General features: G+C 36.5%; 1 protein-coding gene across 1 annotated transcript in view; it reads left to right on the forward strand.

Moving 5' to 3' along the window:
* The window catches only part of POLN (DNA polymerase nu), an 88,136-nt gene that overhangs the window by 4,968 nt on the left and 66,909 nt on the right, over positions 1 to 16,259 (forward strand). Inside the window, exons 5-13 of the mRNA XM_069012249.1 lie at positions 1,714 to 1,871; positions 4,395 to 4,463; positions 5,895 to 5,955; positions 6,165 to 6,229; positions 7,018 to 7,101; positions 7,498 to 7,587; positions 9,629 to 9,685; positions 10,561 to 10,614; positions 10,854 to 10,919. Of these exons, the coding sequence (XP_068868350.1) occupies positions 1,714 to 1,871; positions 4,395 to 4,463; positions 5,895 to 5,955; positions 6,165 to 6,229; positions 7,018 to 7,101; positions 7,498 to 7,587; positions 9,629 to 9,685; positions 10,561 to 10,614; positions 10,854 to 10,919 (704 nt within the window). The remainder of the gene's footprint in view (positions 1 to 1,713; positions 1,872 to 4,394; positions 4,464 to 5,894; positions 5,956 to 6,164; positions 6,230 to 7,017; positions 7,102 to 7,497; positions 7,588 to 9,628; positions 9,686 to 10,560; positions 10,615 to 10,853; positions 10,920 to 16,259) is intronic.

The following is a 16,259-nucleotide window of genomic DNA, read 5'->3' on the forward strand; positions in this document are numbered from 1 at the left end:
AAACAGAGTTTAGTACCATGAAAAAGAGCACCCTTCTTGGGGGAGGTTGTGACCAGAGGCTTGGCATATCAAGATAATGTATTTCTTCTCAGAGTAGGAATCAAATAACTGAGTAATTTAAGGATAGCTTCCAGTGGAAACAAAAGCTCTCAACACAGTCCTGACTGTAGCCAAAAAGGTCGAACTACTTCATGTTTCGTATTCCCTAGAAAAAAACTTCCTCTGCTCAAAGGAAAGGCTGAAATAAATCCCAGAGATGCTCATAGTTGTCAGAACTAGAAATCATTGAATGGGGCCTTGTTTTTTTGATAGTAACAAGACTCTTCTCTGTGGATTTAAAAGCAACTACAAACAACAGGCATAAGATGTAAATATGATCTCTTTTTTGTTTGTTTTTTTTTTTTTTTTTTCAGTTTTTGGGTTTTTTTTGGTTCCATGTATCAAATTACTGCTGAGTGAGTTACAAAAGTACACATGACCTTTCAGGGAGGGCTCCCTCTATGGAGAATCGTCAACTTGTGCTCAGCATTTGAAAAGTTTCAGTAAATCACAGTAAACTGTTGATCTTTCAAAATCTGGTGAGAAGATCTGTATGAAAACGAGCGCTGGAAACGGGAAAGATGGGGAAGGAAATGCCGTAACGGGACTGGCGGTAGTGACAGTTTTATAACCTGTACACACACAGGAAGTACTTGATAGGTTAGATCCTACCTGATCCATGGGATTTGAATCTGAAGTTTCTGGTAACCAAAGGAATTCTTGTCTAGGCTTTTAAACTTTGAAACTTGATGTTTCCTCACATATTATTTCTGCTATGAAAAAACAAACAAAGCTCCAATAAAACAAACAAAACCCCTAAAATTCTTTTTAGAGTAGTCCTGTAGCTGTAATTTGCATTATGGACATTAAAATTTGCATCCAGGTAAGGTTGTGTAGCATGGAGTTCTCTATATATAAATGCACCTGTAGGTCATCATTTGAACTTACTTAGGGGTTACTGAAGAGGATACTTAGGTTTATCTTTGAATATATCACAAAGCAGTGTAGTTATTAGTTTCTCCTGTTCTTTGTAGAGCTGCAGGACACATGTTGAGGTTGTAGTTCAAAGGGAAGTGAAACAGCCCTGGGCTTGGCCCATCCTATCCATCTATGTGAACATGAGGGTGCAGTGTAAGCACATATGATCCTATAAGACAAAAGGTTCTGAGTTTTGGAAACAATGCATTGTGCACCCATATGTGAATTCATATATATATGTTAACAATCTTGGTCTGATTATTTGGAAGTAAGTCTTTCCCTGATTCCCCATAGCAATTTTGTGGATATCAGTCAAGTTAACAACAATAAGAAAACTGCACCAGAGTGAGACTCTTATAAGAAGAACTTCAGCTTGAAATTTTTCAGTTCTAAGAAAGAGAGGTTTTTACAGTAAATCTAAGGAGACAGAAGTTTACTTATATTTGAAAACTTGAAAAAAATCAACCAAAAAAATCCACTCCAACCTCACAAAACAACACTCTTTGAAAATATGCAATACTGAACTTCCTCCTGTGTAGTCATGATATTGATTGTTAGAGCTGCAAATTCAGTGCTTAGCATTTTTCTCAAGTAAATACTTCTCTGATGTGTTTCTGCAGAAAGATGGGCCAAACTCTAGAGCTATTTTTCAGTATGGGAGGTAATTTAAGTATTTTGAATAATTTGTTTTTGTAGTTGCTGATTGTGTCGTGTTAGATCCAAGGATTGCAGCATGGCTGATAAACCCCAGTGACACAGTTCCTTCCTTTGAGTGTTTAATACAGAAGTATTTTGAAAAGCCTTTTTCAAAGGGAACAGAAAATACAGATACAGGCACTTTGAGAAATGTATCTGTAAGTAGTTTGTTTTCAGTTGTTTGTGGTTGGGTTAAAAAGGGAAGGAAATTATAATAGAATTGCTTTTGCTTAGAAAATATTGCAAAATAAAATAGATAATGCTTTTCTAATGGAAGAACATGATTCTATTAATGCTACATGTTGGAAATCTAAAGAAAGGGGAGAAGGGGAGGTTTCACTGCATTCTACCAAGATGGGAGCTCATCCTCCAGGAGCACCTGTAAAATTTTCCTTCAAAACTGTAAAGTTCAGTAACAGCATTAATATATAATTTTATACTTTTTCTGTTCATCTGCCTGTGAAATTATTTCCAGCTCTCCTTTCCAAAATGTCTAATGCTGTGTTCTCCAGTTCCTGTGGACTTGTACCCTATATTTAGTTGTTATTAACAATTTTGCTAAATTTCACAGCTGGTAAAGACACCACATCATAGGCTGAGAAACAGCAGTGAGTCAAATGTGAACCTTTAAGCACTTTTATGAAAAAATCTGTGAATTGTAATTCTCAGTGTGAGAGAATGCATGATGAACTTTTTGAGACGTTATGCCCTAGAAATTTCTTCCTATATCTTATCAAATGTCTTCCTGTATTCCTATTGAAATGTATTTCCTGAATATTACAAAATATGTATCTGTTTTGGGCCATGGTAATCTACTGTGGACACATTAGCCTTCAGAGGTTGTTTGAATGATTAGAGGATGTAGAGCAATCTAAATAATGGATTCTTTGATGCCATTCACTTTTCAAAGACCTCGCTTGTTCAGAACAAGTATTGCACCATGGTTATAGGACTTGTAGGGTACAAACCCACAGATGTCAACGGGAGTTAGAGCATGAACAGAGGTCAGTAGTATTGGCACCTACCCATCAGCATAGACATTCTGGACAAACCAGAGCCAGTTTACTTTAAAACACTCTAAACTGCAGTTGTTCAGAAGCTACTTCATGAATTAAGTTATTAGTGTAGGGAATAGACAAGCAAACAGACAGAAGTTATCTATGGTTATTTCTATGTGTGATGGCCCTGCTGTGAGTCAGCATCCTTAATCTTGTCTCTTCCCTTAGCTTGACTCAGTCTTTTGTTCTTCAGATATCACATCTGTTCTTAGCTATTTCTCAACTCTGTCATCCTGATTCCCAGCTCTGAGTTAAATACTGAAATTTTATTTCCTTCCTGTCCTACTTCAGGTCTAGTTTGTTTCCGTGCTCCAACCATCTCCAGTGTCTTTATGCTGATTTGTTCACTTAATTCCCAGTAAATGCCTCCTTGGAACATCCTGTGCTTATTCCCCCTGTTCCTTATTCTTTAATTTGTCACCTGGACTCTCACACTCTTTTTGGCTTTTCTCTTTGCTCAGTGAGTCCCAGTTCTTCCTGCAAATCCTGGCTCTTTGCCAGGTTTATCTCTTCAATCTTCTTGCTCTGTTTTTACTGGTAGATTCCCAGCAGTTGTCTGTACTGCCAGAGGGATCTGTGGTAAGTGATACATCATCTTGTGCCTCACTACTTCAGTGTAGCTCCTTGTCTTGTGCTAGTCTTGTCCACCCACTGCAGTACTTGGAATGACTGCTGGTTTATTCTATAGCCCACAACTCACCCACACACCACGAGCATGAAGATGTGCTGCTTGCTGCTTGTCTGTATATTTGGTGCTGTGCCAAAGTGGTCATGGTCCATATTCCCTGAAACATTTGCTGGAACAGGTGCTAAACATTATGCTGGTCATGTCATCGCTGCATTTACTGATGAGGAATCTTGGTGTCAGTTGAAGCCTGTCACTGGTCTCTCTTCCACTCCAGAAAGGGATCAAGCAAGCTGTCTGTACTTCACAGACAGCTTGTTTGTTCCAGAACAAGTTGGTATGGACAACGTTTCTTGGAGAGAGGTTGATGACTTTTCACTGCAGTGTGGACTAGATTGTTTTAGAACAAGGATTATTACCAGTGGATCTAGATAGTTCCGCTTTGAAGAGAGCCCTCTGCATCCTACCTTTCAGGGCCTGCTGTTTCTCAGTCTTCATTAAGTTTATTTTTAATGGTCATGTTCTTGGAGCTAATAATCATACTCTGTGTATATACTTCAAAATGGTATTCTAGCCAATTGAAGGAGGTGGCCTGGTGCTGTGTGGAACACCTCTGGGAAGGGAGTGAACAGTTCTGGCATAAAAGTAGCAGTACTTATATGAGAAAGAAAAATGCAAGGAATTTTTCCTCATTTTACAAGTAGTAAGAAAACTCTGACTTCAGTGTCAAAGGCAGTTTATCAATAAAATATTTCTCTGTACTTGATGCAAAATAGAAATAAAGGAACAGGCAAAATCTGGAATGTTCATAATCTGTAGTGCTGTGTTAATGATTTGCGTTTGTCAGAAATCTAAGAAGATTTCTAAAATGTTAACAGAAGGCATACAGAAAAGCACATTTTTACAATTTATACATATTAAAAAAGAAATAGTCTAAATATTTTTGTTAGCAATATTTTTATGTTAGTTATTGATTTATTTTTATTTATTTATATCAGTATCAAAACTTAGGTGTGAACTTGGAGAAGCTTTATAATGTAATGATGGACCTTGCTGATGGCTTAAAGGTAAGACATAAAAAGAATTTTCTCTGAAATAACTATGTAAGTATTGAATTAAAGAGAGTTAATGATTATTTCTCATTCAAATTGGAATAATAGAATGCTTCAGTCCTTAGTGGTTTACATTAATAGTCAACATTTAAAATAAATTACCCATCAAACTTGCCGTTTTTTCTAGAAGGAGATGGTGAGCGTCAAGCTTAATCTTTAGCAGAAACTTTTTCTCTACAACAGTTCATTAAATGAAGATTCTGAGAACAAGAAAGTTTCATAATATTGTGACTTTTCTTTTAGTATTTTAAATCTATATGTTACTGTCTAAAAAGTATTGACAGAGGTAAAACATAGTATAGCTGGTTTTTTTCCATGTATTACCTGTGTATGAAAACTCTCAGCATATCTTTTGTTCTAGATTGTGTTAGCCAAGCACTGGTCACACACTAGAACAGGCTTCCCAGAGAGGTGGTTGATGGCCCAGGCCTGTTGGTGTTTAAGAGGCATTTGGACAGTGCCCTTAATCATATACTTCAAATTTTAGTCAGCCCTGAACTGACCAGGCAGTGGGACTAGATGGTCTTTGTAGGTCCTTTCCAAGTGAACTATTGTATTTTATTTTACCCCTTATTGCAGTTCAGAATAAATCTCAAAAAGTCTGTTAGGGGTGTGTGTGTGTGTGTGTGTGTGTGTGTGTGTGTGTGTTTGTTTTCTGCCTGTGATCATATACCTGGAAAAGTGCCAGGATATAGGGATATGCTTAGGTTCTGGTGGAGGGGACATCACAGTTTCCTGGGGATTTTCTTTGAAGTTGCTAGTAGCAGGTGTAGGGCTTAGATCATTAGGTGATGGAGCCATATTAGTGTGGATATCCAAGTAACCCAGGAGCATGGTGAACAATCTGAAGGGAGGCTGCAGGGAAACACCTAAGGTACAGGAACACTGAGATCCAGCCTACAAGAGTTTTTAGACAAGTCAGATTGCTTCAGTGGTTAGAGAAAAACCAGACTTTCTATTCTCTGTAACTAATTTGGGGGCATAACCCTATCAACTCTTATTTTCTTCCTAATGAAAACAAAGTTATGAACTATGAATATTTGCTTAATTGTTCAACTGAACAAAGGAAAAAGGATAACTGTGTGTCCTATTATAATGAAGATTGATTTAAAAATAAACTGTTAAGAAAAAAAGGTATATATATTTCTTTATTAGCATTCTTGTATAAAATGGTTACTATTGCAGAATTCCTAGTAACAGCATTCAGATACTATGATTTACACTAAGTAGTACTTCATGCCACAAACAGTGTTGTCGTGCAAAAAGGGAATGTACAGAAAGTGAAATACTCCTCAATGGAAAATGCATTCACCTAATGACACTAGGGTATGTTTTAAGATCAAAATTAGCTGGTACTGAAGAATGTATTTATATCTTACTTTACAGGCTCAAGGCTTGTGGAACTTATTTTGCACTTTAGAGCTTCCACTTATCAAAATTCTGGCAGGTATGAAAGTTCAGTTCAAAATATGAATCTTCACTATTTTCACACAGCTGCTGACTATGCTCAAGTGGAATGTAATTCCTCAGAATATGAAATGTTGTCTTAGCCTCATAACAGCTGTGTGAGTTTGAGTTTCCATTTTACAGTCTAAGAAGCATGTAAGATTGAAATTGTCAATTATAAATGTTCTTAACCTAAAATTGTATTTACAGTGATGGAAACACACAAAATATATGTGAACAAACAAGAACTGAAAAAAACATCAGAGATCCTAGGGGTAAATTTTGTATTAATATTTTTTTCTTGGAAGTTGTATAGCATGATCATTGTGCATTTACTGAGGATAACTGATTAAAAATAGACGGAACATTTGTCATATTTTATGTAATAGTTTGGGGCTTTTAGTATATTGTTATAAATAAAACGAATTATATTTATATTTTAGGGTACTTCCTTATTTATTTAGGCAAGCAAAAATGAGACATTTGCTTCATCAGCCTTGCTGCAGAACTGAAATTGCAGTGCAAAATGCACAGGTCCTTTTGGGTTATGTGTTGTAGAGTAAAAATGGTAATGACTCTTTCTGAACCTACAGTTTCCGGTAACTGTCTTCCTGAGAAGTGATAGACTTCTCTCCCTCTTTTTGTGAACAACACACTCTTTAAATGAGTGTTCTTTGATAAAAATAGCTGCAAGAGAATCCCACTTTGTAACATAAAATTTGATTAGATAATCATAGTGGTCCGACAGATTGCTAATTTATCAGAATAATTTGCATAGCTCTTCTTCTCACAGATCTCTATAGGCTTCAGTAACCTAAATTCTTTGACCACAAATATCAGTACTTCTTACTACAATAAATCCCCTTCCCAGATCATGAAGAAATAAAAATGAAGGAGTATATAAGCAATCTACTCAACCAAATGTTGTTAGCCAGCAATGATGACACAGTATCAAGTACTCAATTTCTGAATAAAGGTCCAATATTCTCATTAACCTTAGAAGTAGCAGATATTGAAGAAAATAATAATGTGAACAGAATAATTTTGATGTCCTAATTTATAGTTGAGGCTCAAAGAGCTTGAACAGGAAGCTCATGAGGTTGCTGGAGAACGATTCCTTTTGACCAGCAGTTGTCAACTCCGAGAGGTAATATTTGTACTATTTCTACTTGAGGTGTAAGTTCTATAAATTTACTGATACCGAAGAACTGTAAAGTATATGTATCCTTACAACTTCTGAATTATTTCCTTCTATATTATCTTATTTTCCGATGTTAATGAAGGACCTATCAGTTTTTCATGAATGTGACAATGTTGAATAATTTGTATTTGAATATATTTACATAAATTCTGTATTTATTTTTAGTAAATATATTACTGTTTTAGTAGCTCAAAAATAAAGATCTGGTCAATACTGTGTTCTCTTTGCTACAGTATACTCTATTTACCTTGAAATTTGTTTTCTGTGTAAGTTCAAGCACCTAATAATTTTCCTTTCTATTTTAACACTTGAAACACTGAAAGGTTTATTGTCTTACTGTAGGTACTATTTGATAAGTTAAAGCTGCATATGCTGTGTGAGAAACTTCACAGAACTGAAATACAGCAACTTGTATCCACTTCAGAAGTTGTGGTGAGATGGGGAAGGGTTTTAAAACCATCTGTATGATTTAGCAAGACTTCTAAGTTATATTCCAGTGAATTTGGAATTTATCTAAAGTTTTCCTAATGATCTGGATTTATTTTTGTATTGTACTATTTGTACTACAATTACTTGTGCCAGAAAAGAAAGTTGCACTGTATGATGGGGAGAAACAAAGCAGCTAATGAAGGTCTCCCCTTGAGCCTCCTTTTCTCCAAGCTAAACGTCCCCAGCTCCTTCAATTGTTCCTCATCAGACTTGTGCTCCAGACCCTTTTCCAGCTCTGTTGTCCTTCTCTGGACTCACTCCAGCACCTCAATCTCCTTTTTGAAATGAGGGGTCCAAAACAGAACACAGTACTCAGTGCTGAGTACAGGGTGATGGTCACTGCCCTGGTCCTGCTGGACACACTATTGCTGATCCAGGCTGGGTCCCCTTGGCCTTCTTGGCTACCTGGGCACACCTGGCTCATGTTCAGCCACTCTCAACCAGCACCCCCAGGTCCTTTTCCACCGTGCCCTTTCCAGCCACTCTGCCCCAGCCTGTAGCACTGCAGGGGTTGTTGTGACCCAGGGGCAGGACCTGGCACTTGGCCTTGTTGAACCTCAGACCATTGGCCTTGGCCCATTGATCCAGCCTGTCCAGATCCCTCTGTGGAGCCTTCCTGCCCTCCAGCAGATCAACTCTTCCATCCAATTTGGTGTCATCTGCAAACTGACTGAGGGTGCTCTTGCTCCCCTTGTCAGATCATTTAAAAAAAAAAAAAATCATTTTGTTATATAATAGTAGCAATGGAGTTTCTTTTTAGACGAGAAAAAGCCTCGGTGCAGCTGCACCTGTTTCTGATTTGGTGCCACAACTATATTGCTCCAGTTTACACAGGAGTTAGAGTAAAGTGCTCAAATCATTGCTGAACATGAATGTCTTTGGGGAAGGTAGAAGGGTAACATTTATTTCTCAAGGAGGAAATTCCACTTTTCAGTCAAGTGTCTGAACTACCAAATATGATCTCCAGTAACCTCAACAGTATAACCATAAAATCCACACACTACTCAAGGAGAAGGAGGTTTCATAGATCAAACATGTAATCTTGGAGAGTGGCAGAGAGCCTTGGGAAATGGGAGGGATCAGTGAAATAGAATTAATGTCATCTTTTTGTGGGGACATAAGATTTGTTGCTGTAATCAAACCAATACTTTTATGTAGTCCAGTACTCTCTTTCCAACAACTGCTGAGACTTGGTTATTTAGAGAAAGGTTGGATGAAACCTTCCAGGAGATAAATAGTAGACAATTAAGATGTTTCTCCCTGGTAGCAAGAAAAAAAACCCTTATGCTTTTAAAGATACATTGTAGTGCAGTTGTATCTGTTTTTCACCCTGGACTATTGTAGTTCCAGGTATTTATTTGTTGTACCTATAAATATCCAATCTCTATTTTAATAACTTAATTCTTTTTCTCAACAGAATTTTTGGCAGTTTCCAATCAAAGTAATCATAAATATGCTTTATTTTATTGGTTTTTAATTTGACAATTTCAATTTCTCTTGAAGTTTTCCTGGAACTTTTATTAAAGCATGAACAGGAGAAATTCTCCTCTTGGATTGTGTGTGTATAAATATGTATGTGTGTATATATGTATTACGTTGTCTACTTCTATTGTGTTCTCTCTTGCATTAATGCTGCATAGCACAAAAAATAAACAAAAGGCCATAAATAACACACACATCACACCCCAGTATTTTCAAAGTTTCTGTGAAAAAGTTTTTATGTCTGAGTCTTTTTGTCCCTGTCTGGGACAGGAGTGAAAATGAAATGGGAAGGAGTAATCTTCAGCCTTCCTAAAGAAGGCAGGAATGAGAGGAGGCTTCCTTGGGCCTGGGGTGAGATTGCTTGTAGGACATCATCCATCAGCCAGTATTTTGTCCCTTCAGCTTGTCAAGAAAATTTCTTCCTCCGAAATGTATTCTGTTAAGGTTTGTTTAATAATATAACTTAAAAGTATGTTAGTAATTCACATTATTGATTTTGCAGCTAAATAAATTGCAAGATCTTCACCCTTTGCCTAAGATAATTTTAGAATACCGCCAGGTGAGCTGATATTTTTTCACAAAGTTTAGCTGCATTGAAGCAAAATTTAGCAAGGCAGATAACATATTCATAGTTAAACAAATAAATAAGCTGGCTCTAGTGAAAGTTCATTCAAATACTAATTTGTAGTCAGTATTCTTAAGAGTTTTAAATTTAAATGTTTATAGTTGTTTTGCACTATGCTAGATTATAGCTAGCAAACAACTTTGTTGCAAAAAATAATTGGAAAACTTCAGGTAATAATGTTAATTCTGTTAAATTTGTGTTCTCTTAATTAATACTGTTAAATTTGTGTAGTGCTATAAAGCATACATAGAGCAAAACATTTATTTTTTGAGTTCTGAAGAAATGTTTTGCATAAAGTGGAGGAGATAACTGTTTATAGGGGATTTTGGGGTGACGAGCCACCTGAAAATCCAAAACGAACTAGTTAGTCTGCTCCCATACTTAATCTTGACGTTTTCAGTGAATGAACTTCCAAGAATTTAAAAAAAAAAAAAAAAGTTTAAAAGTGTGGGTTTGTGTTCGGTTCAGATTTTTTTTTTTTTTTTTAAATTTGTTTGTGGTTTTTTTTTTGTGTGTGTTTGGTTTGCATGTACTTTATTGAGCTGGAGATATAAGATGTAAAACAATAAATTCCAATAGTTCATTTAATAGTATCTGCAAAGCCCCAGCTTTAGGTTATAACCAAGCACTTACCTAACTTAGGTGAATAGGTTAAGCTACTAGTGAGTATAAATCCATTATTTCCTAGGATAAAACTGTCTTTAAAAAAGAAAAGTCTACAAATGATGCATTTGGAAATTAGGATCTTTAATTTGAAAAATTCCTTATTTTTATAAATAAACATCTGTCTTAAATTTTTTGTATTTTAGGTTCATAAGATGAAATCAACTTATGTGGATGGATTGCGAACATGCATGAAAAAGGTAGAAATACATACAGTAGCTTGTAAAGTCCTAAAAAGATGTGAGATGATTGCAGTGTTTCCAGTTTAAGAACTTTTATACATGGAAATTTTAAAATTATTTCTTTTTTATTTTCTTGTTTTGATTGCAGTGAATTTTATTACTTTTATTTCTGTTACTTAATTTTGATACTTATATTAAATAAAATTTAGCAGTGTGTCTTCATTTTTTTTTTTGTTTTTTATTTTACTTGATTAAAGGGATTTATTTCCTCTACTTGGAATCAAACAGGAACTGTGACTGGCAGACTTTCATCCAAACATCCTGTAAGTGAGCTTATTGGAAGATTTGCATTTTAATTGAAATGAAAAATTAATATTACTTGAACAAAATTTTTTAACACAGGAAATACTTGTTTTCATGCAAGTCTAGCAGTTGCTGTATTGTATCTAAATGGACAGAAAAAGCTTATTAAATGGGTATTTTACTCTAGGACATATGTTCTTACAAATATTTTGTGTTATCTGTGGATCAGAATTAACATTATTACCTGAAGTAGAGGAATACAGTTGCGAGCAATGCACGTACCCTCAATACTTCCTTGACATGTATTCCTGGTGTTCGTGAACCACTCCTTCTAAAGGATCAGTGAGCCCTGGAAGGTGGGTATTACAGAAAAAAGGGACGCTCTCTTCTTCTGGAATTTGGCTTCAGGCCTCATAGCAATAAGGGGCTCAGCTGGCAATGCTGGTGCTCTGCAAGTCTTGCTTATATGACTGTGACATTTGGGCTCTTTGTGCTTCCTCTCGTGTCTTTGACTATAATGATCTCCATGTACATGCTTGTGCTTGAAATGTGTTTTATTTGATATTCTGGATTGCTTAGGGCTTGGGTTATCTTTTTTTTTTTTTCCACAAAATGATATTTTAAGGACATATTTGAATGTATTCTGTGATCCCTTTTCTCTTGGTGTTTGTGATGCACGCTGTGCTTTGGCTGTACAGACTGGTGAGACATTTGTGTTCCCCTCTGTCACAGCCCATGGCTGCATGGACGAGAGTGCAGGACCTGGTGTGGGAGGAGATGGGGCTGCAGAGCTCCAGGGGCTCAAGGCATAGGTGAGAGAACAGCAGAAGAAAAGTAGTGACTGCCTGTCTGGGGAAAGTTTCTGTTTGGTTTAATCATGGCCTTTTCTAGTAAAGACCTGGCCTCTGGCCCTGGGATGACTGGGAACAGATGCAGAGATGGGACTTGGCTCATGAAGGCTAGAGGGAATCTGTGAGGTCCTTGTCCCTTTAACTTGTGCCCCAAAGTGTTGTCATTGGTTATCCATACAGATTTGGGTACTGTTTATCTCTGTGCAGGACCCAGCCTTAAGCTCTGAGGGTACAAATGGCATTAGGAGCTTTCTGCAGTCTGGAGAAAGTCCACGGTCTTCCACAGCTCTGTGTGGGAGCAGAGATGTAAACTTTAACAGCTGTGACCACTTTGCATGCATAGGCTCGTGTGGTTCCTGGCAAGTCCTGCCTGGAGTGATGACTTCGGAGTTCTGACAGAAACCCATCCTGGGAGTTCTCACCCTCACCATACTGGTGACTTCCTTAGCTCTTCCTTCACCTGTCTTCACAGTTCAGGTTTTATTTATATCTTCCTACCCTCACGGTCCATATTCCCTTACAGTTTGTCATCAAACAATTTATAGGAAGTGCATGTGCTCTTTTGTTGAACAAAAATCAGTGTTTAGGATTCTGAATTAACAACACAATGGGGAAGTGTTACTGCTGCTCTCTCTTCTCATGCAACCAGATGGGAGAAAGTGATGGGAAAATGGAAAAGATGATCATGAAGGTCACAGTTTGCTGAATTCTCTGATATGATGCTCAGGCATTTCCCAGTCAGAGCTGAACAGACAGCTGTCTTGAACAACCACATACAACACAAAGTGATCTTTGGCCCATCATAATAAAAAGGACATGAATCTATTTTTCTTAGAAGTTGATTTTCTTCAAAATAATGCTGCTAAAGTTAGCATCCAGGGTTGCCTAAGGCTGGCTTTTCCTTCTAAGGAAAAACATTGGCAAGGCTTTTTTTGTTTGAAATGTTTATGGAACTTATACCATCTGTTTCTGAATCACTTATTGATATAGAAGATACACTGCAGTGCCCAGTCACTTTGCTAAGTGTTAAAGGATTGGGAAGATTCTTGCCAGAAATCATAAATATTGGAGATATTTTTGCAGTTACTATGATATTATGTCAAATTTTAGCTGAATTTTTGTGAGGTAGTTTATTTTTAACTGTTTTAAAATGCTTTAACAAGGGATTAAAGCAAAGATAAGCGTGAATCAGATACTTTGAGAATTCAAATGGAAAAACATCCCATATTCTACAGTGCTTCTGAGAGATGGGATTCCAAACAAAGGTTTCTTTATCTTTCTTTTGTTTTGTAAAGATAATGGATCTATCTGTCCTCTTTCCTTTAAGGCATTTAATGTAGTCCAGGAGGGATTTACTTACAGGTTTGAGGGGAAATGACTAAACATTAGATACAGAGCCGTATTTCTTTTTCAGATAAACGCTACTGTCATCTTCTTTCCGACAGTTCCACATTTGATATACAGATGATGTATATTTTTGGCTTTATGTGGGTTTTTCTCAATAGATAAGTTTATTCACATGAATTTTTATGACTTTTCTGTTGTAGCAACTTAGAGGGGGTTTCTTAGCAGCACTTTACTTCAGTGGCTCTCCATGTGCTCATCTACTTCAGTTTAACTATGCACTTCATTTCTTCTCATTTGGCTTCTTCTTCTATGATATGTGTGCTGTATAAATCATATGTTTTTCACAAATAACAGTGTTAATGTATTATTGTTAAACAGGGACACATTTGATTTTGCAGTCTCCAGTGATTGCATTGTAGGTGTCTATTTGCTGCTCTTGGAGAACCTGAGTATCTGAAACATAGAAGTAAATATAAACCCTACAAATTATTTTATAATGTATCCATAGGGTAGTTATTTTTTTTCTCTATGATGGATTTCTTATGACTATTAGGGGAATTTAATTAGGTTTAATATTTGAATATGTTATTTTCAAATAGTTTTTGTATAAATATATTAGTCTTGTCTACATTAGGATTCTCTTTTTTATATTGCTCATAGATAACTTTCCTATTAGATATATTTATGATCTTCATAAAAGCTTGTTTATGTTCTCCAAACCCACCTGGAAATATATTTTTTCAGCCTCTCATGTTTTAAAGCAGAAATAAGTCAAGACATGAGTGGAAAAGCATAAACCCAATTAAGATCAAGCCCCTTTCAGAATGAAAAGAGAGAAATCCTAACTTGAGATGTAAAGATTGCATACAATTAGATGTTACAATTTGGTTTAAGATGTAAATTTCAGTGCTAGAATCAGATATTCTGTATTAAGATTTCTTTCCTCCAGGCTTCTGCAGCAGGGAGAACTGAAATGCTGCTAATGAGTTTATGCTTCTCTACTTCAGAAGATGTTTGTATCATTAAACTAAAAAGCATAAAGTGGTGGCCTTTAGGGAGCATTTCCTTCCTTTTAGTAACAAAAAGTTATGCTGAAAATAAATAAAAATTTTCACCTTCTTGGAGCAAGTGGAAAAAAATAAAAAAGCATTCCTATTTTTCCTCAGGAAAAATGCTTTTACAGCTTGTCAAAAACAGCAAAGAAATAAAATAATTTAACCTATCAGTCAAAGAAGCATGTTAGCCTATAGTTTGGAAACCAGGAATGTAGTTTGAAAGGGAAACTAATTAGGGCATATTGAATGTTAACAGGCTTAAGGAAGGATCATAAAGAACCTGAAATATTGAATGTATCTCAGTCTCTTCAACAGATATAAGATTTTCTGGTGGTGAATGCACAATAGAGAATTACATGCTTGTTTGTTAGAAAATGTGTGTTGCAAGTAGTGTTTGGAATATGAATAATGAATTTACCCATCTGGTTTTTTTTTCTAAGGGGAGAGACAATCCCTTGAAGTAGAGGCCCCTCTGAGCAACTGCCATCCAAAATAAGTCTGTTCTCTCAATTAACTTAGCAAACCAGTATTTCTGATTATCCATACTGTATCTGTGTTATTTCCCCTCTGGGCTGTGTTTTTTTGAAGTGAATAGACTAGTTTTCTCTGAGGTAAAATGGAAATGTGGTTTTGAGGTAGTTTTGGGATTGTTTCTGGACAGTGTGGATGAGATTCTGCCTGTTTGTCTCCCTTTTGTAGCAGAATCCCAATAGGTTTTACATTTTGACATCCCCACATGCTCACTCCTAGCGGGGTGGTCTGACAGAATCGTGCTACCAAAGCCATTGTGACAGCTCTCAAATTTCAGGCATTTTGTCCAAGGCCTCATTAAGGCTACAGGCTGATGTGTGATACTGCAAATACTCTTTCTGAAAGTTTGAAGTCTGTACTCAGATTCCAGCAGAAATGTTCTACAAGGTGTTTCAATTGTGATGAGATTCTACAGTGTCTTGTTTTATCCCTGCCCCTTTCTTTCACAGCTTTTAGAAGGTTTGGCAGAGGCTGATGCAATGTGAGGAGCTAGACACCAAGTCTAGGAACAGGGATATGACTGCATTTTGCTTCTTTTTTTAACCCCCTCCCCTGAAATGAACCAAGGCCTTGGCTGCTTTTGCAGCTGCACTGCTAAGAGTAAAATTTTTGTAAACTTGTTCATACGTTCATACCTTGTCCAACTGAGAAGAATATTTACTTAAAATGGACAAATGGTATGGGCCTTACATTTTCATTGGTCTTGGAATGTGTTTGCTATTTTTTTTTTTTACGTATGTTTATTGGAAAGCACTGGGGATAGAGACACGTCAGACACACCACAGGTTCATGTAAAAAGTCTTCTATATAAATTGTCCAAATATACATACATATATAGAGAGAGAGAGAGAGAGAGAGAGAGAGAGTCCAAAGTCTTCTATAATGTCATCTAGGCTAACAAAATAATTTTAAGGTAAGTATTCCCTAATGTGGGCTTTGCTGAAAACAAGGGTAGAATATCTTAACAGATATGATATTGGAGAATGGTTAGAGGAGCAGGGACATGGCTCATTGATAGAATTATTGGATCAATAATCCAACTGTACAAGTAAAAAGGCCTGTGTGAGAAAAATTCTACATGAGACAAATCCCTGTGTGGGAAACCAACCTGGGAACCAGAAGGGAGTTTTTGAGAGGTGCAGCTGTGCTGATAAGATGGGCCATCTCTAAGAAGGGAGGAAGATCTTTGATCTCTCAAGACAAAACATAAACAATAAGAAGCTTGCCAAATGTAGTCTTTTATCTAACCCAATTATGTAGAAGTCAGAATGTGCTTTTATAAGTTTCAACTAATTAAAGAACTGATAAGCTTGTATTCAATACTCTATATAAGTGCCTTTGTATTGCTAATAAACAGAGCTTGCTTATATCAATCGTATCGGTTGCCTGCAATGTCTCTCCTCACCGAAGTCGTCGATTCATTTTGCAACAATATGAGAATGTGTCTGTGCTTTCTTGGGCCTTTGAATTAAAGTAATTTAATGTTGTATTTTCTAGTCAGTACAAACCCTTGTCACTCAGATGAGCTGACGTGCAGTTAGAGAAAGCCAGAGTATGCATGCTGATTGTTGTGGTT

The sequence above is a fragment of the Aphelocoma coerulescens genome, chromosome 4, assembly GCF_041296385.1.
Source record: "Aphelocoma coerulescens isolate FSJ_1873_10779 chromosome 4, UR_Acoe_1.0, whole genome shotgun sequence".
NCBI classification, from domain to species: domain Eukaryota; kingdom Metazoa; phylum Chordata; class Aves; order Passeriformes; family Corvidae; genus Aphelocoma; species Aphelocoma coerulescens.